Source organism: Leptonotus elevatus, chromosome 1 (assembly GCF_054856555.1).
Source record: "Leptonotus elevatus isolate MCC_2025b chromosome 1, RoL_Lele_1.0, whole genome shotgun sequence".
NCBI classification, from domain to species: Eukaryota; Metazoa; Chordata; class Actinopteri; order Syngnathiformes; family Syngnathidae; genus Leptonotus; species Leptonotus elevatus.
The window spans coordinates 7,998,835-8,026,614 of record NC_141239.1 but is presented as its reverse complement, the minus strand read 5'-3'; the positions used below and the strand labels follow the sequence as shown (position 1 = coordinate 8,026,614).

At 37.9% G+C, this 27,780-nt stretch overlaps 2 protein-coding genes and 1 long non-coding RNA gene across 4 annotated transcripts; 1 reads left to right on the top strand and 2 right to left on the bottom strand.

The window, feature by feature from the left end:
• Window positions 1–5,888: 5,888 nt before the first annotated feature.
• gadd45aa (growth arrest and DNA-damage-inducible, alpha, a) lies at window positions 5,889–13,730 on the bottom strand. Of its 2 annotated transcripts, XM_086072532.1 has the most exons (5): window positions 13,613–13,730; window positions 13,198–13,290; window positions 8,633–8,734; window positions 8,244–8,487; window positions 5,889–6,719 (listed from the first exon to the last, which is right to left on the bottom strand). In XM_086072532.1, the coding sequence occupies exons 3-5, from the start codon at window positions 8,731–8,733 to the stop codon at window positions 6,606–6,608; spliced, it is 459 nt and encodes a 152-aa protein (XP_085928658.1). In that variant the 5' UTR covers window position 8,734; window positions 13,198–13,290; window positions 13,613–13,730; the 3' UTR covers window positions 5,889–6,605. The 2 variants fall into 2 exon arrangements, with proteins under 2 accessions (XP_085928658.1, XP_085928652.1); XM_086072526.1 differs by lacking the exons at window positions 13,198–13,290; window positions 13,613–13,730 and adding an exon at window positions 9,156–9,319.
• Window positions 13,731–15,919: 2,189 nt separating this feature from the next.
• On the bottom strand, window positions 15,920–21,871 carry LOC147180562 (uncharacterized). The gene is made up of 3 exons (XR_015094509.1): window positions 21,544–21,871; window positions 19,756–19,945; window positions 15,920–16,856 (listed from the first exon to the last, which is right to left on the bottom strand). It is a non-coding gene; the product is annotated as an uncharacterized LOC147180562 (long non-coding RNA).
• Window positions 16,025–23,745, top strand: LOC147180561 (sodium- and chloride-dependent GABA transporter 2-like). The gene is made up of 15 exons (XM_086072525.1): window positions 16,025–16,126; window positions 16,245–16,446; window positions 16,507–16,641; window positions 16,727–16,867; window positions 18,935–19,016; window positions 19,110–19,242; window positions 19,333–19,467; window positions 19,635–19,738; window positions 19,807–19,931; window positions 21,623–21,735; window positions 21,995–22,132; window positions 22,257–22,359; window positions 22,458–22,558; window positions 23,242–23,412; window positions 23,526–23,745. The coding sequence occupies exons 1-15, from the start codon at window positions 16,025–16,027 to the stop codon at window positions 23,595–23,597; spliced, it is 1,857 nt and encodes a 618-aa protein (XP_085928651.1). The 3' UTR covers window positions 23,598–23,745.
• The last annotated feature ends 4,035 nt before the right edge of the window (window positions 23,746–27,780 follow it).

Sequence of the window (27,780 nt, the reverse complement as noted above, 5' to 3'; positions counted from 1 at the left end):
CCCAGTGCATTTTTCTTTTCCCATTACGAGCTATCGAATCTTTAACATGAAGTAACTTGTGAAATTCTGCACATTTTCAAAATTGTAAAATACAACTTGACCCCGGTCCCCACAAATATATATGCATTATTATTACATTTATTACTGCAAAATTTCAACGTGGACGTGTCTGCTGCGTTGCGACTGGAATTCCCCCAGTACCCAAAAAATTGTGATCATATATATATATATTAGGGGTTTCGAAAAAAATCGATTCGGCAATATATCGCGATATTACAGCGCGCAATTCTCGAATCAATTCGATTTTTAAACATCAATTTTTTTATGGGAATATTCAACAAAAACGTCTTACTTAGGGTTAGGATTCACACATTAAGCATGGAAGAATGTTATATTGATGCAACATTAAGCTTTAATATTTTATTTCAGTGCCTGTTTGCTAAATGCAGTGGCTCAGTTATAAGCCTGAATTTTCAGATAAATAAATAAATGTTCATACAAATCTTACAGTGTACATGTACACGTTTACTGATTCGTATTTTCCAAATTTGAGTTAAAAAAAATATATCGCAATTTATAGATTTGTATCGGGATTAATCGAATCGAATCGTGTCCTATGAATCGTGATACGAATCGCCAGGTACTAGGCAATTCACACCCCTAATATATATATATATATATATATATGTATATGCCAGAATGCTATTACTCTCCTCACTACTTCCAGTAATGATACTCAAGTAATATTTCAGTCTGCAGTTTTTGCAACCCTAAATGTACAAACTCGATGTGACAATCCGCCCTTAAATGGAATTTGCCTTCCAGTTCCAATTCAGTGTTTGTTGCTGATAAGGTTTGTCATGACAGTCGCGCGGGATGCATTATTGCATTATAATTAGGGAAGTAACAGCGAAAGACATTTTTGGGTGGAGTGCACCAAATCATTTTCATTTTCATTTTGATGCGTGTCACGCTTTCATGTCTTGTTGCATTATTTTTTTTTAATTCTCCTTTTGCTGAAAGCCGTCCTGCGCGACGTGACATATTCCTTAGCTAACATTTACCGTTGACTTTTACAGCAGAAGAATGTGCCGATTTTGTTCTCAAGCTTCTGCAACATTATTCCCGCTTCACGCTATGCACGGCCACTGTGGAATTCGGCTCTATTTTCGAACGTCCCAGATAAAAGGCCGCGCATGAACTCTAACCTACAATTTCAGCAGACTTTCTAGGACTCTCTCTTTTTTTTTTTTTTTGCCGGAAGCCTCAAGCGGGATGATCTGCGCTACCCCGCCCCGATTTGCAATGAGCCACAGTTCCAAGGTATCACGCTGTTGAGTCACACGCCGCGCAACCTTTCACACAGTGCCAACTGGACTCGCAGGGGCCCACAAGCCTCGGGGGGGGCGGGGTCTTACTTGGAATCCACTACTGACTATTTGCTCTTTTGGGCTATTTTTAAATCACCACTCTGCAGTTTGTTTAAACTTTAGCCCCCACCATACCCCCCACCCCACCCCCCCCCCCGCCCCCCCACCGCAATTACCCCTATTATACTACACCATGTTGACTTTTGCACAGTATTGAATGTGCTGTTGGCAGCTCCTGCAAGTTTTATCACATGATAGAAAAGTCTACACACCCCTGTTCAAATGTTATATTTTTGTCGTATGACGAAATGAGAGCAAGATCAATCATTTCAAAACTTGCTGCACTGTTAATGTCACCTATAACCAAAGTTATTGAAACTAACAAAATAAATCAAACTAAAATCATTAAAAAATAATAATAATTTTGAATAAAATGTAGTTAAAATAAAATAAAAACGCAAATGCTTTTAAGAAAACTAACTAAAGGAAATCTTATTGTAACAAGACTTAAAAAAAAAATAAAAGTAATAAACTACAGAAGCATGGAAATGCCAATGTGGAGTAACCATTTTTGACTGGCGAGTATGTTTGAATGTACTCGCGAGTATGTTTGAACCTATTTTGCAAGTACGTTTGAATGTATTTAAATATGGTCGAACTTCGAACGTACTCAAAATAAGTTTGAACATACTCACAAATACGTTCGAAACTACTACGGAGTACGTTCAAAAGTACTTGTGGACTAAATGCTACAAACATAGCATATTTTCCCATAATGCCATAATAACCCGTTGCATTATGCTAAAAAATGTCTAATCTAAATCATGCTTTGCTGATATAATAATAAATCATAAAAGTTACAAATAAATATTTTTGACTTAATTTTTATTTTTGGTATAATGTGGGTAAAAAAAAAATCCACTTGTGCATGTCCAAGTAATACCCCATTGCATGATGGGAAAATATGTTTGTAGCATTTAGCCTACAAGTATATTCGAAAGTATATCCGAGTACGTTCGACCATATTTAAAGACATTCGAACGTACTCGCCAGTCAAAAATGTAAACACTTCCGTATAAAACTAATAAAAACTAAACTAAAATATAGCTATAAAAAAAAACATTAAAACTGAAAACATTTGCCATGAAAACAATTATTTAAATGAACTAAATTTTTGAATTAAAAATATAAAATAAAAGTCAAAATAAAATAAAAACTAACTGGATTGAAAAATCCAAAACTACGAACCTGTGCAACTCAATAAAATCAAAGAAAAATATTTTCGAGAGAGGAAGTTAGAATAAACAATTGAGCTAATGTTGCACAAGTGTGCACACCCTCATAACTGGGACGTGGCTGTGCTGAGAATGAACCCATCACATTCAAACTCATGATAAATGCGAGTCGGCACACGGCGGCCACCATTTAAAGTGTCTCTGATTAACCCCAAATAAAGTTCTGCTGTTCTAGTAGGCTTTTCCTTTTCAAATAAGTGATTCAGGGTTTTAAAAAGTGCTCGGGAAAATTAGGATTTGAAGTGAAAAATTACGTTTTCAAATTAGGGTTGTCAAACTTGTTGTCTCGGATCTGTCCTGCCTGCTTTTCAGAACAATAGACGGCTGAAATGACAATACGTCAACATTGCAAATAAATAAAAAAAGAATGGAATGTCCCCTGCATAGCTCGTTAGTGATCAAATGTTATTTGGGGACACGCCTCCCAGTCTCACGTAGTTTTTGTCCATTTGTACATTCGTTGACAGATTGATGACAAGCCTGCACTTCCATTTTGTACGACGCTTGTCATTAACGTCACACAGTGGACAATTTAGAGTCTTCCGAGCTAATGTTATGTGTTAGCATTAAGCTAACAGAAAAAAAAATAAAAGGGCTTTTGATTGTGAACGATGACATGAAATAATCTATCATGTTAACAAATGTGATTCTTGTTTTTTTTCTGGGAGCTTATAACAAAGGTTGTTTTGCAAGGTGAGGTGTCACATGACACCTCCGGGGCCGCATTGTGCAACCCGCAAGACCACGTAGCTTCTCGTGACAGGTGACTCATCACCTTGCAAGGGGATTGCCTGCCTGACTTCAACCCGGTGACATCACCTGCTCGTGGCGCAGCTGGAAAAGCACCAGAGGGAGAGCGCGGGGGCCGAGCGCGCCAGAGGCGTTGAGATCAGTGCGATGAACTTCGAGTCAGGCTTCAACGACAATTTAACGGGGGGCCTTGAGAATCAGTTGTGCTGGTGGCTCGTATGATGTCATCATTGCAACGTTACTACTCGCAACATGGCAGGCATGTTGCATAACGCGCCTGTATCTGTCTGTAACATTTGTGTGTGAGCTGAGCATTAGTGGTAGCGTTCTAGAGTGGTTTAGGTTTTTGTGTCAGCCTTAGCTGATTACCGGTGTGCCCCACTTTCGTATGGTGTGCCACAGGGTTCAATTTTGGGGGCCCTGCTGTTTTTATTGGATTCGCTGGAGAAAGAAAGTTACATTTCCTTTCACTGCTATAATGCTATTTTCATGCATGTTTTATTGTGTTTACTGTTTTTAAGTTAATTGATGGTTTTATAACTTAACTGTCTTTGTTTTTGTACAGTATGTCTTTTTTACTCTAGTACTTTGTTTGCAGTGATGGTTGTTGTTAAAGTGATCTATAAATAAAGTGGAGCACCACTACTTTTACTTGATTCATTAATGTAACGTTAAACGTTACTCTTACTTGAGTCTCAGGTCATTGAATCGATTGCAATTGGGAAGACGTTTTGCCTCTCACCTGAGCAGGCTTCATCGGTTTTACGCAACAAGACTTGGTTTGAGAGTACGATCGCTGGTGTAGCAAACAAGTTGGGATCAATTCAGTGCCCCGAGAATGAAATCACCTGAACGAATGAGAACATTTACAAGCATACTCTAACTTGAGTACAATATTTGGGGGGTCGAAATTCCCCATTGAAATGAATGGCGGGCAACCAGGGGTCGAAATCCCCCATTTTGGCACTTCTGGGTACTGTTGATGATGCCGTTGGGCTCCAACACCTGTTGAGATTTCAGTGGTTAAATTGTAGGTACAACCAGTACAGGGTGTACCCCGCCTACTGCCCGAAGCCAGCTGGGATAGGCTCCAGCAACCCTGCGACCCTTGTGAGGACAAGCGGTACAGAAAATGGATGGATGGATGGAAATTGTAGGTATATACCAGGGGTCTGCAACCTGCGGCTCTCGAGCCATATGTGGATCTTTAGTACCCCTCCTGTGGATCTCTAAAAACAAAAAATGGTATTGATATTGTTTTTTTGTTTAGTTTTTTTAGATAAATAATCTTTAAATGTATTAATGATTTATATATTTTTTTTAATTGAATATATCTATTTTTAAAAAATAGTAGAAATTTAAAAACATTTTGGGTACATATTGTGTTGTTACATTTTTTTTATAGAAAATCTTTAAATTAATTAATGATAAATAAATAAAAGAATAATTAAATATTTAAAGAAATGCCAGTCTAAATTTTGTCAGATAAATAAAAAGGTATGAAAATGTTTTTTTTTAAATACCTTAAAATGTCAAAAAAGGAAGCAGAAAATTACAATATAATTGCCCTGAACCCCCCCCCCCACCCACCCCCCAAAAATGTCAGAAAATTTAATTAAGAAAAGGCAGGAAAGAAAATGTTCAAAAAGTAACCATAACATTTCTAAAAACAAAAGAAGTGATCCCGAAAATTACCATAAAATGTCCACAAAAAATGTCCGAAATTGATAGGAAGAAAAGGCAGAAAATAAGTGTAAAACATTAATAAATAATAGCTCAAACATTTTTCTGTATGGTGCAGCTCTAATTATCACTCGAACCCTCAGTGCATTAGACTAACACTGAAAACACCGTTTCCTTCATCATCACAGATAATTTTTGTTATTTGGCCTAAAGTGGCCCTTGTGACCCCTGGTATATACTGATATTTCTTGATTGTGTAAATTAGCAATGGCCCCATTTCTATCACCTATCACATTTCAAATTGGTCCTCACAGGGCGACTGCACCGGCCCTCGATGTCAGCATTTTTACATCCTCAAATCGGTTGGTCAGACAAAACCCAAAAATCGCAACGTCATTGCGACAGCATCAAGATCTGCATTGAGTAAGTTGCCGCTGAAGGTTCCTGCTGGATCATACGGTGCGGGCGTGTGAAGATGTCAAAGTAGCGAGCAAGCAAAGTATGCTTCCGTGAAGGAAATCAGCTGGCAAAGAATGCAAAGCGACCGCTCTCGCAACAAATCGAGAGCGGATTGTCGAAAAAGGCAGCGAGGGTTCGGATGAATGAGCGCGGTGGTGCTGAGCCACGCAGAAGCCGAGCGGCGAGAGCGCGGGGGATTATTGTTCTCTTTAGCTGAGGGACGGCAGCGAGGCCAACGCGACCCCCGTGATCCGCACGTGATTCTCCCTTTACAACCGCGTGCTAAAGGTCACAAGGCTTATTTTTGCGCAAATGAAAGGAGAAAACACCGTTGTGGCTCAGAACAAATACTTTTTTTTTATTGACAACAAAACGTGAGTGTCCAGTCAGATTCTGCAAAAGTAAAAAACAAAAAGGAAAACATAAATATCCTTAAATATATTTGAAAATAATTTAAATGGTAACACAACAATTGAACTTGGCATAGGAATTATTAAATACACACTTCACTGGATGTTTAACAGCCCTTCCCTTTTTTTTTTCTTTTCTTTTTTAAAATTATATCAACATCAATATGAACAGTTGAGTGAAATATGAACTCAAATAGTAAAAGGTCCAGTGCTTTTAAGTGCTTAGATGGAGCAGAGACGCCGGCCTCGGCCTCGGCTCGAGCGCTCCGCCTTTCCTGAAAACGCGTCACGCCGGCCCGTGAAGCAACAACAGCGGCCGCCGCGCGTGATGTAATCCTTTTCTTGCATGCGCCACGTCCGGCCGGCTTTGACGCCAACAAAAGCAAACCAGCTGGCTCCATTCTCGTCATCCGTGACGACACCGGGCCACAACAGACAGACAACTCCAAAACAAGTGGAAATCCCCATTCCACTTTTTTCTTTTTAAATTCATCGCAACTACACAACAGGGTCTTGTCTTTTTTTTGTTTTGTTTTCGTTTTCACCCAACCCGAGTAGTGCTTCGGAACTTGAACTGCAGCTTGTACTACATCCACCGCGGTGCAGATTTCCAACGTCCTCCGTGGCGGATTTGGTTTTCATCGCTCGGGCAGGTTGATGATGGGCACCCATTGGTCCATACATCGGCTCTCCCTGCAGAAGACGTTGACTTTGCTCAAGGCGGGGTCCTTCCACACGGAGGACTCGGGGCTCTGGAAAAGAAAAGGAGAAGTTGAGTCATGTGGCGCCGCACCTAAGACGGACAAGCGGCCTCTGTGTGCGTCAGCGCGTGTGCGCGCGCGCGCATGAGGTATTCCCTTCTACCGACATTCCTCACAAGTCACGGGCGGGAGGAGTCGTGCGTACGTTTGGCGAAATGCGCACGGGACTTTTTCAGTCACGTGGAGTCGCCGTCATGCCTGCGACCGGTCGAAAGTCTGCATTTCTCGTTTCGCTGCACGAGAACGTGTGAGCATGTTATGATGTTGTTGTGCAAATGTATACTGCACATCTGGCAAAAAGTACTCGACATTCTACTTATGTAGAAGTAGGGATGTCCCGTTACTTCTTTTTTTTTTTGCACCCAAGCTACGGATTAAAAGATGAACATATAATTACTGTTTTGGTCTATAATGTGTCAGAAAATGTGTTATCAACGCAAAATCAGATGTCTGCCAAAGTCTTCATTCCGTTCCCCTCAAAGATGGTTGCTCTGCTATCATGGCGCAATCGGAGGATATTTACTTTTTACGGAGGGGGAAATTCCGTAGATTTATATAATTTCAAGGCAAACAAGGTCCCTCCCGATGAGGAATCGATGATCACAATAGTTGTCGATTCATTTGACAATACCTCTTAATATATAGTTTAGACTCTGGAATGTACTTTAATAACAAAAAGTAAGTAGATAATTTTTTTTTTTAATCTATTTATTTATTTATTTTAATCAAACTCGGCGCAACGTCTACAAAACCCGGCGCACACAAAGTAAAAGCTTGCACGCGAGTAGAAAAAAGACAAGTGGACATTCCAGCAGAACGACGTGTTCCCGCAGCTTTGTTGATGTGAACACACTCGCATCGCAAAGCAAAATGAGCTAATAAGTGGAAAAAACGACAACTTACTTGTAGCCTAATAGCATCATGACTTAAAAATATATTTTTTAACTTGCAATTATTTACTTATTTACAATAGGAATAAAACAATGCAAATGCGCTTGCTCAAATGTTGTGTGAGTATTCGTCCACTTGATGGTAATCCGCTATTCTTGTTTGTTGAATGTATTTTTTTTTCTTAACAATTGAGCTGTCGTTTTTGTTTTTTTAGAGTCGATTTTTTTTCAATGGCAAGCGCTTGTACTTTAAAATGGAGGATGTGGAAAATCTTGTTCCTCTGAATCTGCTGTCGTCGTCAATGCTCGCCGGTTCACGGTCATCAATCAATCAATCAATCAGAATTTCAACCCGGGATGACATTGCCACTGACAACAACAGTCATTTAGCATCCTGATAGCCTGACACCATTCTTGGCGGGGTGCGACTTGGGTTTTCGAGCCTATGTGCATGAAGTCGAACCGACGTCTGTTGCAATCAATTTCATTGCATGAGACTGTAATAGAAATCAGCTTTCCGATGTAAAGTTGTTTTGTTTTTTGTTTTGAAACCATCCTGCCCCATATTCCAAAAAAAAAAAAATGGACTCGGGTGCAGCGACGCCGTCAGCCAGGATGTACTTACAGTGACAAGCACACAGTGCAGGTCCATGGGCTCGCCCCCGCTCTGCTTCCCTCCTCCTCCTCCTCCTCCCGCCGCCGCCGCCGCCAGAATTTGAGCCAGGCGCCGGGTGTTATTCACTCTCAGGATGTTGATGTCATTCTCGCAGCAGAACGCCTGAATGAGCGTGAAGTGGATCTGCAGGGCCACGTCCTTCACGTCTTCGTCATCGGCCGCCAAGATGCACAAGACCACGTTGTCGGGGTCCCTGGTGGGGGGGGGAGGAAAGCGTTGACAATTGGCCATTGTTGGCAACAATAGAAAAGTCCTGCGCGTGGCAAGCGTACAATGTCGATATGCATGAAAACGCTGAATAGTGTGCGACGAGAGGGTTTTTACAATCCTGTACTTACACGTTGAGGGACTTTGCCGCCTCGTAGACGCCCACAGTGATGCAGTCCTGTGGCAAGGCTCTTGTCAGGACGTCTTCTAACGCTTTCGCCACTGAATCCATTCTGCACCGGAGTCAAAAAAAAAAAAAAGTGGACTCGTTAGCAAAAACGGCACATGAAAAGTTGCACTTTACCGAAGATGCTAGGCGACTCTTTTTTTTTTAATCCTCTTTTATTGCCTTTGAACGTCTTTTGGCCAACGACTGCAAACGCAAGAGGCATATGTTAACACTTTTTTTGAACGTGTACATGCACAGTGCCGTTTCCTCACTTTCACGCCGTCGTTTGAGGTAATAAAGTGCACCAGATCTTACTGAAATACTTTGATATCCATTTTTTTATTTTTTTTGCCTGCTTCATTTACATATTCGTTTAGTCGACATACGCACACGCCCGCCGGCCGGCAAGTCTGCATGCACGCACCACAGCAAACAAATAAATAAAAATAACAAGGAAACAGTGCTGCAAAAAAATAAAGCCATACCTTTCTTGAGAGTAATCCCCACTTATTTCCTCAAATGTCATGTTGTACGTACAATCCCAACTCCAATTGCAAGCGAACTTCTGGCGGTTTCTCTTGTCTTCTAAACACGGGCGCGTTGAGCGTCGCTTGCTTCGAGTGCAACTGAGGCGTGAAATCGAGCAACTTCACATAAGAGCGTCGGAGGACAATGGCAGTCACGGGAGATATTTGCATATGCGCTCCTGATTGGCCCTATGCTAATTTCGCTGACGACTCGACAGTGAGATTGCGCGGAAGGGCGGACCCAGCTGGACTCTTGTTGCAACTGCAGCCGTTGAAAAAAAAAAAGTTGATTTCTCTCAAAACGATGGTGGAAATGAATGTGTATACTGTTATTGTGGTTTGTTCTCTAATCTCTGAGGGAAAACCCTTTAAAAAAAAAATCAGAAAAACAGAAAGAAAGAAAAAAGAAAAAGAATTATTTTATAAAACGGAAAAATTACTCCGAAAAACAGAAAAAAATTATTCAGAAAGGCAGAGAATTTTTTTTTTTTAAGATTTTTTTTTAAACAGGGGAAAAAAATATTCAAAAAAAACAACGCTCCCCCCAAAAAAATTGTCAATTTTTTTTTCTTCAATTGAATGCAATACGCTTCCGTAGGAAAGTAACGAAGTGCAAGTAGTTATTGTACTTAACTAGATTTCCGAGGTATCTTACATCTTCGTATGAAGTGCATTTTGCTTGAATGTTTATTTAGGGGTTATTTTTTTTTATTTTTTTCTACTGTACAGTCGACCCCCAACTATTGACAATTCCGTGCCTACGTCACAAGTCAAAACAGCAGTCTTGGTGGATGACGTTCTCCGCTCATTGAAAAGCATTGGACTTTGCATCGTTGTAATTTGATTTATTATTATTTTTTTTTTACTTTTGAAAGTAAATTGGAACGTATTTAAATATGTTCCAATGTATTTGCTGGTATGCTCGAACGTACTTATGTTTAAACGTACCTTTAAATATATTTGCAAATACGTTTAAGGGCATCTTAAGTACGTTCAAACATATTTCTTTATATTTATATGGCAATAGCTAGATTGATATTGTGATTCACTCAAGGGAGTTCTCTACAATATCAATCTGGGACTACTTTACGGTGATTTGCTCGGGAAAGGCGGGACATTCTGTACAAATGCTGGAGCTGATTGGATGATGCGGCATTGTGCACGTACGTTTTGACCAATCGGGGCCACGGGTGAAAACGTCGTCTTCGTTCTCGTCGAAGGGGGGAATAAAAGCATGAACAATCTTTACCAGCTAAAAATGCACAAAGCGACTCTCGCTGTTCAACATTCAACAAGGAAACGGTGAGTAATTCTGCAAGAACAGAATTCATGGCAGCTTTCCTTCGTCCATGTTAGGTTAGTTTGTTTGCCCCGGCGTCGGCGCTGGCTTCCTGATTTCGTCACAATGCCGCTCTGTGATTGGTCCGAACCACTGATCGGTGGAAATCAACGGGATCGGTACAAGATGAATTCTCCGGAGTTTGTGAACTCACAAATACCGTGAGAATTCAAGGTTGAGCTCTTTTTGAAATAAATAAATAAATACATAAAATAATTCAAGGTTATAGTTGTAGACCAAATGCTAACAATTTTTGCACTTCTTCCTATTATGTCACAGGGTATTTGCAGGGTAAAAAAAATAAAAAAAGCTATTTATTTTTCGCATTAACCTACATTATACTAATACGTTTGAAAATTTGAAAAAGAGATACTTGACTCATTGAGCCATTTCCAGCAGTAAAAACTTAATATTTTGTCCAGAATGAATGTGATAACTTCATCATTTTTCATGAACAATTTATACCTTTAAAAACGAATTTTGCCACCTGATGTCGACTGAAGATGACATCACCCGTGCCGACCAAACCCAGAAAACAGGTGAGCCATGATTGATCCTTACCTACACTTCCTCAGCACAGGTGATGTCATCTTCAGTCAACAGCTAGTGGAAAAAAATAATTTTTAAAGGTATTAATTGTACAAGAAAAATAATGAAGTTATCAAATTCATTCTGGACAAAAATATGAACTTTTTACTGCTGAAAATGAGTCAAGTATCTCTTTATCAAAGTCAACATTATTTGTAACTTTTATGATTTATTATTATCTTACAGTGCATGATTTCAGTTCGGCATTTCCCCCCATAATGCCGCGAGGTATGCGCTTGTACGAGTTAAACCCCTGTGGAATTATGGAATGCTTAGTAAGCATTTAACCAACAAATACGTTTAAATGTATTTGCAAATTGAACATATTTGCAAGTACGTTCAAACGTATTCAAATACATTCAAATGTATTTGCAAACACGTTTGAATGTATTTGCTAGTCAAAAATGTTGACTCTATATTGGCAGTTCCGTGTTTCTGTACCTTTGAGATGCCCCCATTTTACCCCCAAAAAGTTGACCTTTTCCAATGAACGGACATTTTTGGCTTATGTTAGCATTTAATGAGGACATTGTTATAGCAAGTTAGCTGTGCACCATTTAACATTTAGTAAGTACGTTTTTTCTCAAATTGATATTTAACTATGAGAGAGTGGATATGCTACGATTAACAAAATCCAACTACACACACGTGATGAAAATTACAGCACATAAATGCAAATATCCACTCCGCAGCTAGCCACTCTTTTAACATCCATTCACGAAAGACAAAATGCGAGTAGTCATTTCACTACATTTTCATGACTAATAATGAGTGACAATTTGGTCTGAAGGCGCTGCAGGAGTGTCTCTACTGCTATTATATTATATATATTATATTATATTTAAACTAAAAGATTATATTGTGATACAATAATTTGATGTATTAATTTTGTTGTTAATATTATACTTTTTTTCTCATTTATTTGAATAACATCAGGTCAAAAAGAAAATAAAACAATTACAACAAAAGTCATACAATGGTGGTACTCAAAAGGCGCAGGCAGAAGTTCAGAGAACTTATAATAATCCTACCCTTTTATTTTCCACCATTTGGTTTTATGTTTCTCGTACAACAGAAACTCAAACTGAGGACAAAAACAAAAACATCAAACTGTACTCCCTTTGTTTCAAGTGAAGTTTTTTTTTAAACTGCTCTATAAATAAAGTTGAGTTGAGTACATTTGAAAACAATTATCTGTACTTACTACTCAAAGGGTGTCAAACCGATTTTTGTCTCGCACCTTATCATATTACCAGAGATAAGCAGCAACATGCTCCATTTATGTCGCTACATTTCCCTAAGTAACTTTTTGCATAAATTGTACTTGTTTAGAGTCGTTTGAATGCAACATATTTTTATATCTTAAGAAGAAACACTACTTTTACTTAATTACTCTGAGCTACCGTCCACTTGCTGCATGTATTTTTAGCTTCATACAATTATGTAATAATCTCCGCCTGGTGAGTCTGTTAAGCTGTTTCATAAGTGTAAACAAAGAGAGTTCATTTCAGGCCATTTCACGCAGCTGAATTTTCCTCAGTTTATGTATTTTATGGAATGTATGACCTTTTTTTTTTTAAAGTTAGTGATATTTTTGGGCAATAGATGAAGTTGCATTCCCTTTTTGATATATATATATATTTGTATTTAACTAAAAAAATAACTCAGAAGTCACCTCCATGTACCTCCAGTATTTTTTGTACTATTTTTAAGATATTCCCCATTTATAGCCTTGGGCTGTTTGATGTTGGTGGTGCAGTGCCAGAGTGGTTAGCACAACTGTCTCACAGTTCTAAAGCAATGGGTTCAAATCTGGGCTCTGGCTCAACTTTCTTGCTGTAAATTACCCAAAATAAATGTTAGTTTCGTTTAATTTGTGTGTTGTATAAATTCTGGTTAAGTGGCTAGCACGCTTGCCTCACAGGTTTGAGATTCTGCGTTCGAGCTCCAGCCTTCATGAGTTTTCATGTTTGAGTATTCTGCAGGTACTTTTGTTTCTTCCCCCATTCCACAAAACACACAGTTAGACATTGAAGACCTCAAATTGTGTCATGGTTGTTTTTCTATACTTGCCCTGCGATTGGCTAGCCACCAGGGGTGTACAGTTCTTGGCAAACGTGTTGTTTGTTGTGCCAGCTTCTGGATTTCAAAGATTCTCCGTCAAACCTGAAAAAGACACATACGGTACAAGAAATGTTTTTTTTTTCAGTTATAACTGGCTAATATAGCATTTTATTGTTCAACTGTTCACAGTTAGCAGTGTTAGTTAGTTATGTGAGAGTTTTTGACCACTGCGCAAAATAACAGAAAAAATAACGTTACTATCCTCCTGCCATTTTGTACTCACGACACATGTGTCGAACGTAGCTTTTTAACCCACTCTTTCCTTATCTCCGCTAAATTCGGAGCAAAAATAAATAAATCCCTAAACGTCACAATATTGACGAATTTAAGTTGACGTATTTATTCAAAACTAAGTTTTACTCACTCGGAGTCGTTTGAGTTTAACACACCGGGGGGAATTGACAGGAGGTTGATGCTCAACCACCTTGCTGCGAACAAGGTGGTCCCTGGAGAGAGTCCAAGTTCCAGCCAGTGGCAACAGCATAGCAACGGGACGCTCGCTGAGGAAAGGAAGCTCTCTGATTGGTCCGTTCCGGGCGACGCGAAAGGCTAACCGGAAGCGCGCACAGATCGAAACGAACGGCGCGAATCCGACCGTCACGTGATCCAACGACCTTTGATCCTTTCATCTAGCAAAATCCATGTCATTACAAAAGAAAAAAAAGGAAGGAAAAATCTTGCCAAAAATGTAACCTGGCACAGTGGGGACAAATTCATGGCCGTTTACACAAATTACTGCCTGAAGGGATTTAATGCTTTGCACTGACACTTCACAGCTAATAAATTTCCAAAAATGACATCACCAAATTATGGGATGCTGAATACCAAGGTTATGAATGACGGGCCGACTGTGGAACTTAAGGGATATGTTGCTGCCCTCTTGTGACGGCATTAAAATATCATCTTTGCAAAGTGAAAGCGTATGCAATGCATCAGACTAGCTGCAGAAAATCCTTATTATTATTTGTTTTATTATTTATTTTTTATACTTGGTTATTTATTTATCAAAATATAATTTATGCACAACAATCATTTGGTTGAATTATTTGGCTGCAACCTGATGACGCCAATGCAAACGTATTTATTTATTTACTTACTTATTTATTTAACACGTTTATTAAGAAAAAACATATTTTTTTAAATACTGTTTTCCATGCATGACCTGGCAAAGACAGCAGCATAGACGCAATTACAACAAAGATAATTTGTATTATTATGAAGTAAATCCCAATACAATTTTAGACAAAAAAAAAAGCAGGGGTCCTCAAACTTTTTATACCAAATGTCACCTAAAAAGACTTACCTTCTCAAGTACCACCATTTCTGACAGTAAAGTAACAAGAGTAAGTCATAAGAAAATGATTTTATTGTAAGCTACTGTAACATTGTGCACCGTTTGATCAATAATCACTCTGCTTAAACTATAGGAAATTTCGATTTCTAAAGAACTGTACTAAGACAATGATTATTTTTGCATACCACTAGAGGGAGCCCGTGTACCACCACTATTCTGAGAAGCACAGCAGGAGAGGGAGGGAAACTGTCACAAAATACGCACAATGTTTTTATAAATTTGCTTAAATAAATAGTAAAATAAATACATAAAATGAAAGCTGTCACTCAGAAAAATCTATGTATAATTTACAGGTTGTTGTAGGCAGTAAGATCAACATTAGGACACTGTCGCTGCATTTACTAAAAGAGCATATGTATATAACAACTTCAACATCCATCCATTTTCTATAGCGCTATGCCTGGTTTGTATGCTAGTCACAGGCAAAATAAATATAATACTTAGTTTGTTTTTGTATCATGTTTAAATAAATTGAACATGGAGTATAAAAATAGCTCTAAATGAGTAACAAACAAATGAGTAAATATTTTGACAAAAGAAGACCATACATGGCTAATAATCTAACATGGAGAGCTTTTGTGCACTAATTGCAACCTGACACCATTCCCACTATTCCACCCAAACAGTGTCGTACATTCACAAGTGAAACAATAACCACTGTTTTTACTCAAGATGTACCACATCATTAGGACACAATATTGTTTCAGGATTGAGAGAAAGTGACCAGAGAGCATTCACATAGAACAATTTGATGAACTACTGTCTATATCTACACCAACTGTTTTTTTTATTAAGTATAGTTTGATTATTGACTATCGATCAAAGCTGGATGTGTCAAACTCAGATTTACATGCATGAATTGTCCCCCCAAAAAATAAAAAATAAAAAGAACAGTGGGCATACTGCACATCATATCACTTTTTCCTATTGATCCAATACACTCGGATGGGTCATGTTTATGAAAGCATCACTGACACTTAACAATCGGTTACAAGACATCCTCAGAAAAAAACAACAATCTACAACTGGATCAGAGCTCAAGGTACATTTTAGTCACGTTTGATGCTACTAATTTGAGTTTTACTGATAAACATTAACTAGTCATGTCTGCTTAAATTCATTCTCTGCCATTTCGTGTCGTTCAACACGAGTCAAGTTCAATTTACCACCGCGGTAGAGTGTAATCATTTTTTTAAATAGTTCACACATTTGTGCAGTGTTCAAGTCATGGAACAACAAACCTGATGTAATTTAATGAGTTAAGGAAAAATGATGAAACCCCCCCCCCCCCCCCCACACACTTTATATTGACTTTGGAACCGCAAAGCATACAGTCAATGAATAAACCACCTGGTTAAGATGGTTAGTGAGGAGTTAATAATGAATATCTTGGGCTTGAGATAGTCCTTGGAATTCAGTTAGATGGTCGATGATTTTGGCCGTTCTGCGAAATGGAGTGGTACCGTTAGTATATCAGCCCGAGGTTCCGCATTTGAATGTAGACAACGGCCGTCCTGTGCGGAGGTAATTTTTCAATCAAATGAAGTCCAAGTCGCTTGTCACATATTGACAGTGGAAACTATTTTGTCATCGGACCTTTTCCGGATGCTTAATGTGTTGCTGTGCGTGTGTGGGGTCCAAGATCAAGGTCAAAGTGCAAATGGAGCCAACGAATAGTCCCGAAGTGAATCCGCTGAGAGAAGACCAAGATCCGAAGGATCCCCTGTTGATCAAGCGAGGCAAATGGGCCAACAAGAGAGAGTTTATTCTCGCGGTCGTCGGCGAAATCATCGGTCTGGGGAACGTCTGGAGATTTCCCTATCTGTGCTTCAAGAATGGAGGCGGTAAGAGGACGCACCATCAGAGTCACACGCTGCAATTGCCATCCGCTCGTCTCCTCTTAGGGGTCTTCTTGGTCCCGTACGCGGTGTTCCTGGTGACCCTCGGAATCCCCATCTTCTTCATCGAAGTATCTTTGGGGCAGTTAACCGGCCAAGGTGGCATCACATGTTGGAGGAAAATTTGTCCTTTACTCGAAGGTACCGCAGCTCGTGTCAAACTTTCAACACGGAGGTCGGTGACAGAGAATTTTGGTTGACATTTGAGTTGCTGAACTGTTTACAGGGTTAGGATATGGCAGTCTCGTGGTCATATTGTTGACGGTAATGTATTACGTCGTCATCCTGGCGTGGGGTTTCCTCTACTTCTTTTCGTCCTTCCATTCTGAACTCCCCTGGGCCAGCTGTAACAACACCTGGAACACAGGTACATCATATTCACTTGACATTATGAATGATAACGCAACTCACGACGGACATAGCTGCATTCCTTTATTTGCCGGGATGTGTGTGCGAAGATTCATGAATTTGTTGCTTCACTCTCCATTGTTTTTGAATGTCACATTTTTGCTCCATGTGCAGCACTTTGTATGCAGCAACGGTTGTTTTTAAAGTGCACTTTGCATAAAAGTTGAGTTGAATTGAGTACAATGGCACTATTTAAGCCATCCACAGCTTCAATCCGTCAGCCTTCTTTCGGATGTCAGTGCTGCAAATGATGTGATCGATGTAACCTGTTGTAATAATGTGTCCGAAAGGAAAAATGAATAAAAACACAGTCAATTTTGTAGAGTACATTTTGCTCTGAAAAATACTTTATTGTGTCCCAGTCTAAATAGAGTAAATTTTATACTCTGAATAGTTATTTAAAAAAATATATATATATATATATATATATTATTTTTTAATTATTATTATTATTATTATTTTTGTATTATTTATTATTATTTATTTATTTATTTATTTATATATATTTTTATTTTTTTTTATTAAATTTTAATTTTAATTTTAATTTTAATTTTAATTTTAATTTATTTTTATTTTTATTTTTATTTTTATTTTTATTTTTATTTTTATTTTTATTTTTATTTTTATTTTTATTTTTATTTTTATTTATTTTATTTTATTAAAAAAAGTTTTTTTTCATTATTTTAATTTTAATTTTAATTTTAATTTTAATTTTAATTTTAATTTTAATTTTAATTTTAATTTTAATTTTAATTTTAATTTTAATTTTTTTTCAACAGTTAAGGAACGACCACAGAACCATCAAATTTGGGAGATAGCCAATCACTGAACCATCACTCCTGCTCTGTGTCAATATATCGCAGGTGTCAGGTGGAATCTTCGTATCTCCATTTTTTGGTCTCCTTTTGGACACACCAGCAATATGTTAACTGGCAAGAAGTCTCGCATAGCTCAAGTGGTAGAGTGGCTGTCTTCCATGCTGAAGGTTGTGGGATCGTTCCTCAACCCTTGAGTGTTGTTGTTTTTTTGTTTTTTTTACTCTCTTCAAAGTGTAAAGTTGACTCTCTTTAGAGTGGGACCGATTTTTGTCTTTTTAGAGTAAAATTTACTGTGAACAAACAAACTATTCATGTTGCATAGGGACTGAGCCCTGCCACAAATTTTGTGTTAAAATTTGGTTAGAATACCCTATATTAACAGTTGAAACTGTATACAGTAAATTCTGTCGAGTAAATTTGACTCTATTTAGAGTGGGACCAAATAAACTCACTTTTACAGTAATATTTACACTTGTAAGAGAGTACAAAAATGAATTAAAACAATAAATAAATAAATAAAAGTCATTCAAGGGTTAAGGAACATATGTCCCTCCTACTGTTTGCTTATATCAAATAGTTACGATTCCAGCTGACACGAGCGATATACTAACACACAGCAGGAGCTGCCTGGTTCTGGGAGTAGATCGAATGTCTCCCAAGCAGATGGTTGTGAGTTTGTTCCTCAACCCTTGAGTGACTTTTTTTCCCTCAATTCTTTGTTAACTCTCTTCCACCTGTAAATATTACTCTAAAACTGAGTCTATTTGGTCCCACTCTAAATAGAATCAAATGTACGTAAATATACCACAAAGGATGATCCTAAAAGTTATTTTCTCTCTAAAATAATGAGAGAAAACGTTACGCCTCGGAGTTGAGATTTATTATTTTTTGGATTGATTGATTTTTATTGAACATATAAACACATCACAAGATATGGGGGAAAAAATTGAAAAATAGAAAAGGATCACCAATAGATGTCATCGTTCAAGGCAGTTTCCATGCTCAAAGGGAGTAGGAAGAAGTACAAGAACTTGTCTAGTCCTACCCCATATTACTAGGTTATTCATTTTCAGTAATACAGTGTATCAAAATAAATAAATACAAAATTTGTACCTGATTAGTATATTCTTCTAACACTATAGTTTTTTTAAACTTAATATACCTTCTTCTTCTTTTTTTATTTTTATTTTTTTAATTTTTTTTTAAAGGTGACTGTATTGACTATCGCAACAGTCATTCCAAAACGAACATCTCCGCAAGTGCAACATCTTCAGTTGAAGAATTCTGGCAGTATGTATTCCTTCCACTGCACGACACGACCTCATCAGTGAGGCTTGGCTGACGTCTTCCAGATTCAGATAGAAATCAAAATGTCTTATTTAGGAGGAGGGTCCTGAATTTGTCTGGAGGGATCGAAGAAATGGGAAGTATTCGCTGGGACCTGGCTGGATGTCTTGTGCTCAGTTGGATTATCTGCTACTTCTGTGCATGGAAAGGTGTCAAGTCTTCAGGAAAGGTGAAATGCTGAACAATAATGACTCCCTCCAAAATAGCACACCAAAAAAAAAAAGGTCAAACTATTGCGCTGATGGTGACCTCCTTACAGGTTGTCTACTTCACGGCCACATTTCCCTACGTGATGATGATCGCTTTGCTGGTCCGCGGTCTGACCTTGCCCGGGGCCATGGATGGAATTCGCTTTTACCTCTCTCCTGATCCCACGCGTCTGTTTGAGCCGCAAGTAAGTCAAATATATTCTCCGTAAAGCCAGTAAATGCGTGATTTCTTCCCGATCTTTAGAAGCACGGTGTAATAGTGGCTAACGTATCTGCCTCACAAATATATAACAAATTGATTTACATTCATGTCAGAGTCCGATCACTGTTCTGTATTGTATATAAAACACAGGTGTGGATGGATGCAGCCAGCCAGATATTGTTCTCCTATGCTGTCTGCACAGGCTGTTTGGCATCTTTGGGAAGTTACAACAAATACAATAACAATTGCTACAAGTAAGAAAAACTCATACCCGCAGTTGTTTTGTTCATCCGTGTTACGTGTATGACTTTCTTCATTCCAGAGACACATTTGCACTGTGCCTCCTGAACAGTGCAACCAGCCTTGTCGCCGGCCTTGCAATCTTCTCAGTGCTTGGCTTTATGTCATATGAGCTGGGTGTGGACATCTCGGAAGTTGCCGAATCAGGTGCCGCCGTTTTCCTGTACAGTCAAATTTAAACTGTTAAATAATGTGCGTCATGGGAAATTCGCAATGTGCTTTGAAATGCCAAAGACATTAAGAGTGGCAGTAACACATTTTTAATGTTTGATGTCTCATTTGGATTACCTCTCACAAACACAACAGAGAAAACCCCCCCAAAATGCTCTCACACATAGTGAAATAGGAAAAATATACAGCTATACATGTTTCAGTAGTTTGTGAACGTTTCTGAAGTGTGAATGACTGAAAAAAATCTCGTGAGTGAGAGCATTTCAGTAGTGTATGTGAACAAAAACATTTCATTGTTGTGGTGAGAGCTCACTTCAGTAGTACCTTGGTGAGTGTTTTGGTAGTATGTGAGAGAGCAATTCAGGAGTGAGTGAGTGAGTGAGTGAGTGAGTGAGCGAAAAACATTTTAGTCACTTTGCATTGGTGAGAGTATTTCATAAGTGTATGAGAGCGTTTGAGTAATGTATGAATAGTGCTGTATTTTGAGAAAGTGACAAAATAAATACGTGAGAGTATTTTAGTAGTGTGTGTGAGCGCTTCATAAGTGTATGAGAGCATTTCAGTGTATGAGAGCATTTCAGTGTATGAGTGTTTTTGAAGATTGAGAAAGTGACAAAAAATAGTATGAGAGCATTTTTAATAGTGTGTGAGAGCGCTTCATAAGGTTATGAGAGCATTTCAGTAGTCAGAGTGAGAGTGCTTCAAAATAGTATGAGAGCATTTCAGTAGTGTATAAGTATTTCTGAAGTTTAAGAAAGTGACAAACTAATAGTGTGAGAGTTTTTTTTTAGTTGAGAGCATTTCAGTAGTGTATGAGTGGTTCTGTATTTTGAGAAAGTGACAGTTGATGCGTGAAAACATTTTAGTAGCAGTGCGAGAGCGCTTCATAAGCCTGTGAGAGCCTTTCAGTAGTGTATGAGCGTTTTTTTATTTTGAGAGTGACACAATAAAGGCGTGAGAGCATTTTAGTAGGTGTGAGAGCGCTTCATAAGGCTATGAGAGCCTCTCCGTCGTGTATAAGCAGTTCTTCATTTTGAGAAAGTGACAAAATAATTGTGTGAGAGCATTTTTGTAAGTATGAGCACTTCATAAGTGTATGAGAGTGTTTCAGTAGTCTATGAGCATTTCTGAAGTGTTAGAAAGTAACAACATAATTGTGTGAGAGCTTTTTAGTAGTGTGTGTGTGAGAGCGCTTGTGCGTGTATGAGAGCATTTCAGTAGCATATGAGCATTTCTGAAGTTTGAGAAAGTGACAAAATAATATGAGAGCATTTAAGTAGTGTGTGAGAACGCTTTATACGTGTATGAGAGCATTTTTGTAGTTCATTAGAGTTATTGAAGTTTTAGAAAGTGACAAAATAAAACGAGTGAGAGCATTTTAGTGTGTGATAGCGCTTTATAAGTGTATGAGAGCATTTCAGTAGTGTATGAGCGTTTCTGTAGTTTAAGAAAGTGACAAAATAATTGTGTGAGAGTATAGTAGTATAGTGAGAGACAATAGTGTATGTTTATTATATTGTATTTTTTTTAGTGGTGTTGAAATCCTCCGCATCATGCTGCTTTTATACCTGCCATCTTGTTTATTTACATGTGTGCTGAATGATGATGAGATTGCCAGCAGTCACGATGACAGATGTAGTTTCTCCTCATTTCCGATCTCAATTCAGGTCCGGGCCTGGCATTCATCGCGTACCCTCGGGCAGTAGCCATGATGCCTTTACCGCAACTCTGGGCCGCCTTCTTTTTCATCATGATTATCTTCCTGGGAATCGACAGTCAGGTGAAACTATTTTCAAACATTCACAAAAATTAGGTACAATCTAATGCTATCCGATGCAAGTGCCGCGTCAATGATTCTGCCTTTATAACGATAATACTAATAAATAAACCGGTATTCAATTAATTCATGACATTTTGTTTAAGATATATTAGTACATAAACAACACAAAAATAAATAAATAAACAAACTGATGATAGCTTCATAACAATGATTTCTATTCCACAAATATTTTTTTTATTAAAAATAATTTCCCCCGCAGTTTGTGTATCTTGAAGGACTGATCACATCTATATCAGATTTGTACCCATCCGTGTTTTACACTGGACACCGACGTAAAATCCTGTTGCTGTTTCTGTGTGGCATTTCCTTATGCGTCGGCCTATGTATGGTCACTGAGGTGAGTGCGTTTCAAATATTTACAACTCATTTTTGTGTTTGCTATTCACTGGACACGTATTAGCGAATTTTTGACGCCGCAGAGTTCCGGTGTCGCTTTCTGATGTTGATTTTGTGGCCCGCAGGGAGGACTGTATCTGTTCCTGCTTTTTGACTATTATGCCTGCAGCGGCATCCCCCTGATCACGTTTGCCCTTCTGGAGTCACTTTGCATAGGATGGATATATGGTAAGCTTTAAAGACACACACAAAAAAAAAAAACCCATCAAGATACTTACTGTATTTGATCTATAACATAACCTGATAACTTTCTATCTGTCTCCAAGGTGCTGATAATTATTACAACAGAATCGAGGATATGATCGGCTATCGGCCTTCATTTTATATGAAATATTGTTGGAAGTATGTTACTCCTTTTTTATCTACTGTAAGTATAAACTCCATTATTTCAGTTCTCTGACCATGCAATAACAATTGCAGAAATGTTTACTACTACGATGACTATTTTGGATTTAAACCACGTCAGCCACTTTTGTGTCTCCATTGTGAGAGTTGCTGTATAAATAAAATCAACTCACTTCACAACAAGCAATAGTTGAATTGGGCAATTCTTTAAAAAAAATAAAATAAAAAATCAAGCGTCCATGTTGTGTATTTAAAACAACCACATTGCCTTAATATCTGCTAGCTTAATGCTAACACATAATGAGAAATACCATAGAGAGGCTAACGAGTAGCATTGGTGTTGCTGTTGTTACGAACCTTTATTAATCAATGTATATTTGAACACAAACAGTGAAGAAACATATGAGAGAGCAGTACAATGCCCATTGAACTGAAGTAAAAAAGAAAAAAGAAAAAAAAGAGTGCAATAACCTTTAAATTTTTTGTCATTAGTTAAAATTAAAGTTTTTATGAAGCAAAATAGTATAAAGAAACACATATTTTTGTTGTGTATAACATATTAAGTTATTACCTCAATGATATGTCAAAAGCGGGCATTATTATGGAAGCAGAACTTTAGATACGGTTCTTGTCATGGTTATCACAAAACTGGGGTGATTTTTTAAATTTGTTAACGGCATCTTTTCTTGTGTCCTACATCCACAGGGTGTATTACTCTTCTTTCTTGTCCAATTCACCCCTCTGAAATACAATAACAGCTACCAGTACCCCTGGTGGGGACACGCCCTGGGACTGTTACTTGCATTGTCTTCAGTTATCATGGTTCCTCTGTGGATTCTCTACAGTCTGGCTAAAACACCGGGATCAATCCCTCAGGTGTCATCATACACATCACAGGGCTCATGTTTGTTTTAGCGCCATTTAAAAAAAGAAAAAAAAAAGAAAAGAATACTGGGAATAATGGCGTCTCTCTTCCGTTTACTTTACAGAGAATAATAGCGTTGACGACACCAGCAGACAGGTCGCTCTGGGTGTCAGTGGAGTCTGAGAAATGTCACTAGATCAAGTCCGAAGTGCGTCTCGAAAAGGAGTAAAGCAGCAGACGTGGCAACCAAGACACATGTAACATAATAGGATGATGTGACAACTCTCTTAATGTGAATTAAATGACAAATATACTGTATCTTATGTAGATAAGTAAGTATGATTTTTGGCCAGGATTTTTTTTTATTTTTAATAAATGTACTAATTTTGAATTAAACATTTAAATCAGTTTGCATTTAATTAAACATAATTTATGTGTTTATTGTGAATTGTTAATTATTGTACTGCTAGGTTAAATATGTTTTATTGAACAATAGAGAATACTAAAAAAAAATACAAATACATTATTTTTTTCTTGAATAACTTTAAATATACACTCATTGTTGTCATAATTAACAGTAAGCACATTGCCTTATATATGAAATGTGTTACTAGCAAAGTAGAATTAAAGCTTTTACAGTTTCCTATGTTTTCCGCTAGAGGGTGCTAAATGTCTGTTTGTGCGTGTGTGTTCGTGTGTGTGCTTGCGTCCTATGATTCCTCTTAATAAATCATAAAAAACAAAAGGTTTAATTACAGTTAAGATGAACAACTGAATGATCAAATTAATGTTGTAATATGCATGTATAGTCATATGAAAAAAAAATGAAAAAAAGGCAACAATACTTTTTTTTCCCAAAAAGGCCAAAGGTCCTAAAAAAGTAAACATTAACACTGTGCCTAATTATAGGAAAATGTATCGCACAATGAATAACAATTCCACTAAAATAAATGTTTGAGTAAAAATATTTCCAAAAGTTAAATAAAAATGCATTGTAGTTAAAGGTTAAATACAACTGAACTGCACTTAACAAATGCACTGTATTGAAGGTGAAAAAAAAAAATGTTTAAGCCACAGTAACATTACAGAAAGCTTGGACATTAACATTAAGCTTAAATTTAATGACGAAAAAAAACCTTTAACTGCATTTCACATAAAGTTTAAATTGAATTAAAATGTTTTCTTTTCATTTATTAATTTATATTTTTACTGAGAGAGCTCAGTATTGTTCATTCGGTAATCTTCATTGCTCTCTCTATCTCTCTTTTTTTTTCTTTTTCTTTTTTTATGTGTGTGAGTATGTGCATGTGCGGGTGTGTGTGTGCGCGTGTGCATGTGTGCGTGCGTGTGAGTGTGTACTCATTAATTCACCTAAAATTTATTAAAAATCCCATACCGTTTACACTACACTAAAATGTTTTCTTAAAAAAACAAAAACTGTTAAATCAAAATATATTATGTACCACTAGAGGGAGCTGTGTACCACAAGTGGTACCCATACCAGATTTCAAGAACTACTAAAGTTAAAGAAATTATAAAAAAAAAAAAAGTGTGCAAAAAAGAATCAGTTATTAAAACAGGTATTGTATGTATACAAATGACAGTAAAAATACACTAACTTTTTACTTTTGTACTTAATTACACTTTAAAGTCTGTCTGAGTCCACTAAAATCAGTTGGGTCAAAAGTAACCCAATTATGGATCAAAAATGGACCGATCCACATTATGGGTCAATTTAACCCAACTTTCTGGGTTGTTTCATACAAAATGACCCATTTTTTTAACCCAAGTAAAGGACCTGACCAAATATTTATGAGCTGACTCAAAGTTGGGTCAAATCGACCCAAGTATAGAGGATCGGTCCATTTTTGACCCAACAGTTTTTTTTGTTTTTTTTCGAGTCTACCTTTGCCACCTCTGAATAAAGCTTTGACTAACCATGAAACTAAAAGGTAAAGAAAAAGTAGATAAATAAGTCGACATCATTGCGGTATATGTTTGCCCAAAATAAGTGGTTTTAAAAAAAATACAGCAGGCCTCAAGAAACCACTGACAGCCAAGATGAAGCACGGACGAAGACAAAAGCTACCAGCGTCTTGTCACAGCAACGCTCATTCTGTTTGAAGAGGAGAAGTGGAGCGGGAGTAGGAGATTCGTGTTGGGGGGGGGGGGGGGGGGGGGGGTGATGAATGGCGCGACACGAGGAAAAAGGGCTCAGGATGATGTTTCTCCCTAATAGCCTGATTGCTCAATTAATTCTGCCCGCTCGCCGCTCGGACCCTTTGAATGTTAGAAAGAGCTCGCAGATTAGCAAAGACACCGGCTTGACAGTTTGCACCGCTCAAGGTATTTGGGGGGGTCTAATTCATTCATAATGCCACAATGCGCCCCATCTATCATCTCAGCTTTTTTCATCCGATAACTTGCCGCTTGCTCCCTCTTCTCATTCCAGCCTGCTGGCTCCTCTGGGGCAGGTGGAGGAGGGGCAGGTGGAGGAGGAGGGGGGGTGACACCGAACCCTTGCTTTTTTTTTTTTTGCGTGTGCGCGTTTGTGTCCACGCGCATGCATATATGCGAGTGAGTAATGCGCGCGAGGAGATAGGAAGTGAGTGTTTGCAAGGTTGTGAGGTCGTCAGCGTCTCTTCTACTGACGAATTATATGCAAGCAGGCAAAGAGAGTCAATTATCCAAAGGAAGAAAAAAAAAATACACGGTCGCCGCACCTTGTGGCCCCCGGGCTCCCTTTTCCAATTCAGATAGTGATTTCCCCCAAAATGTAGGGGAAAAAAACCATGAAGGAGAGAGTTGGTTGATGATGAGTTTAAAAAAAAAAGAGAGAATAAATGGACGCCCCCCCCCCTCCCGCCTTCTTCTGCACCTTTGTGTTCTTTTCTCCCCCCCCCCGATGGAATCCAGAAGGCACGAAATGCAAAAGGCTATTATGAGGCCTTCAGAGCGCGCAAACGCCACTTATGATGGATGAGTGTGGGATTTAGAAAGGCCTCCTGTCAAACAGCGGCCTCCTCTCTGCGCTTTCCTCTCATGTGTCTCGTCTATCAGTGGCCCGCTACTTAAAATGGCCGCTGATTAGAGGACCTTTCGAATATATTGTGCTTCATACTGACATGGCATGAGGGGGGGAGGGGGGGATTCAAACCTGCTCACGATATATAGATATAATATGATCAAATATGCAAATTTCACACCATGAAATAGCTATAAAAAGCACATGAAGTATAAAGTGTGCATGAAATGCTAATTTGTGGCCACAAAATAAGTAAATATGGCCACAGAATGATCATTTGTGGCGCACAAAATATCTATTTGTGGCCCTGCAATAGTTATAATAGGTGTACAAAATATCAATTTGCGATGACGAAATTACAAATATGTGGCAACGTACCAATCACAATTTTCCGTTCGATTAACTACGACAACTGACCAAACGATCCCGATAAAACTTTGAACAATATCTGTGAAACAATACAAACGGGATGTTTTACAAGTTTATTTCTCAAACATTTCTGAGGTTTTTTCTCTCGCAAATTTGCGACTTTATAATGCCGCAAATTTGCGAGTTTAATTCTCGTAAATTTATGAGTTTTTTCTTGCTAATTTGCGAGTTTATTTGTCGTAAAAGTAAGAGTTTTTTTTCTTGCAAATTTACCCCTTTATAATGTCGCAAATTTGCGAGTTTAATTCTTAAAAATTTCTGAGTCTTATCTTGCAAATTTGCGAGTTTTTTCTCTCGCAAATTTGCCACTTTATAATGCCGCAAATTTGCGAGTTTAATTCTCGTAAATTTATGAGTTTTTTCTTGCTAATTTGCGAGTTTATTTCTCGTAAATGTAAGAGTTTTTTTCTTGCAAATTTACCCCTTTATAATGTCGCAAATTTGCGAGTTTAAGTCTTATAAATTTCTGAGTCTTATCTTGCAAATTTGCGAGTTTTTTCTCTCGCAAATTTGCGAGTTTAATTCTCATAAATTTATGAGTTTTTTCTTGCTAATTTGTGAGTTTATTTCTCGTAAAGGTAAGAGTTTTTTTCTTGCAATTTTACCCCTTTATAATGTCGCAAATTTGCGAGTTTAATTCTTATAAATTTCTGAGTCTTATCTTGCAAATTTGCGAGGTTTTTTTCTCGCAAATTTGTCACTTTATAATGCCGCAAATTTGCAAGTTTATTTCTCTGAAATTTATGACTTTTTTCTCGCAATCACGAAATAGGTATGTCATTCCCCCGAAACTTGCGATCTCCAAATAAGAGTCATGTTTGCATGGAATAAAAATTTGTGACATGGAAAAATGTGCGCAAAAACCTCATTTGTGGGTACAATTTGGACATCTGGTTAAGAAAATTGAGCAAAAATTGGCTGCCAG

What these genes read in the sequence shown, in the direction of transcription:
- gadd45aa (XM_086072526.1), bottom strand. Translation starts at nt 9,196, where the DNA reads ATGACATTTGAGGAAATAAGTGGGGATTACTCTCAAGAAAG. An exon ending in GCGGCAAAGTCCCTCAACGT is followed by an intron (nt 8,488 to 8,632) that starts GTAAGTACAGGA and finishes CCCCCCCACCAG; the next exon opens with GGACCCCGACAACGTGGTCT. An exon ending in TGCACTGTGTGCTTGTCACT is followed by an intron (nt 6,720 to 8,243) that starts GTAAGTACATCC and finishes TTTCTTTTCCAG; the next exon opens with AGCCCCGAGTCCTCCGTGTG.
- LOC147180561 (XM_086072525.1), top strand. Translation starts at nt 16,025, where the DNA reads ATGGTCGATGATTTTGGCCGTTCTGCGAAATGGAGTGGTACCGTTAGT. An exon ending in TACAATAACAATTGCTACAA is followed by an intron (nt 19,739 to 19,806) that starts GTAAGAAAAACT and finishes TCTTCATTCCAG; the next exon opens with AGACACATTTGCACTGTGCC. An exon ending in GCCTATGTATGGTCACTGAG is followed by an intron (nt 22,133 to 22,256) that starts GTGAGTGCGTTT and finishes TGTGGCCCGCAG; the next exon opens with GGAGGACTGTATCTGTTCCT.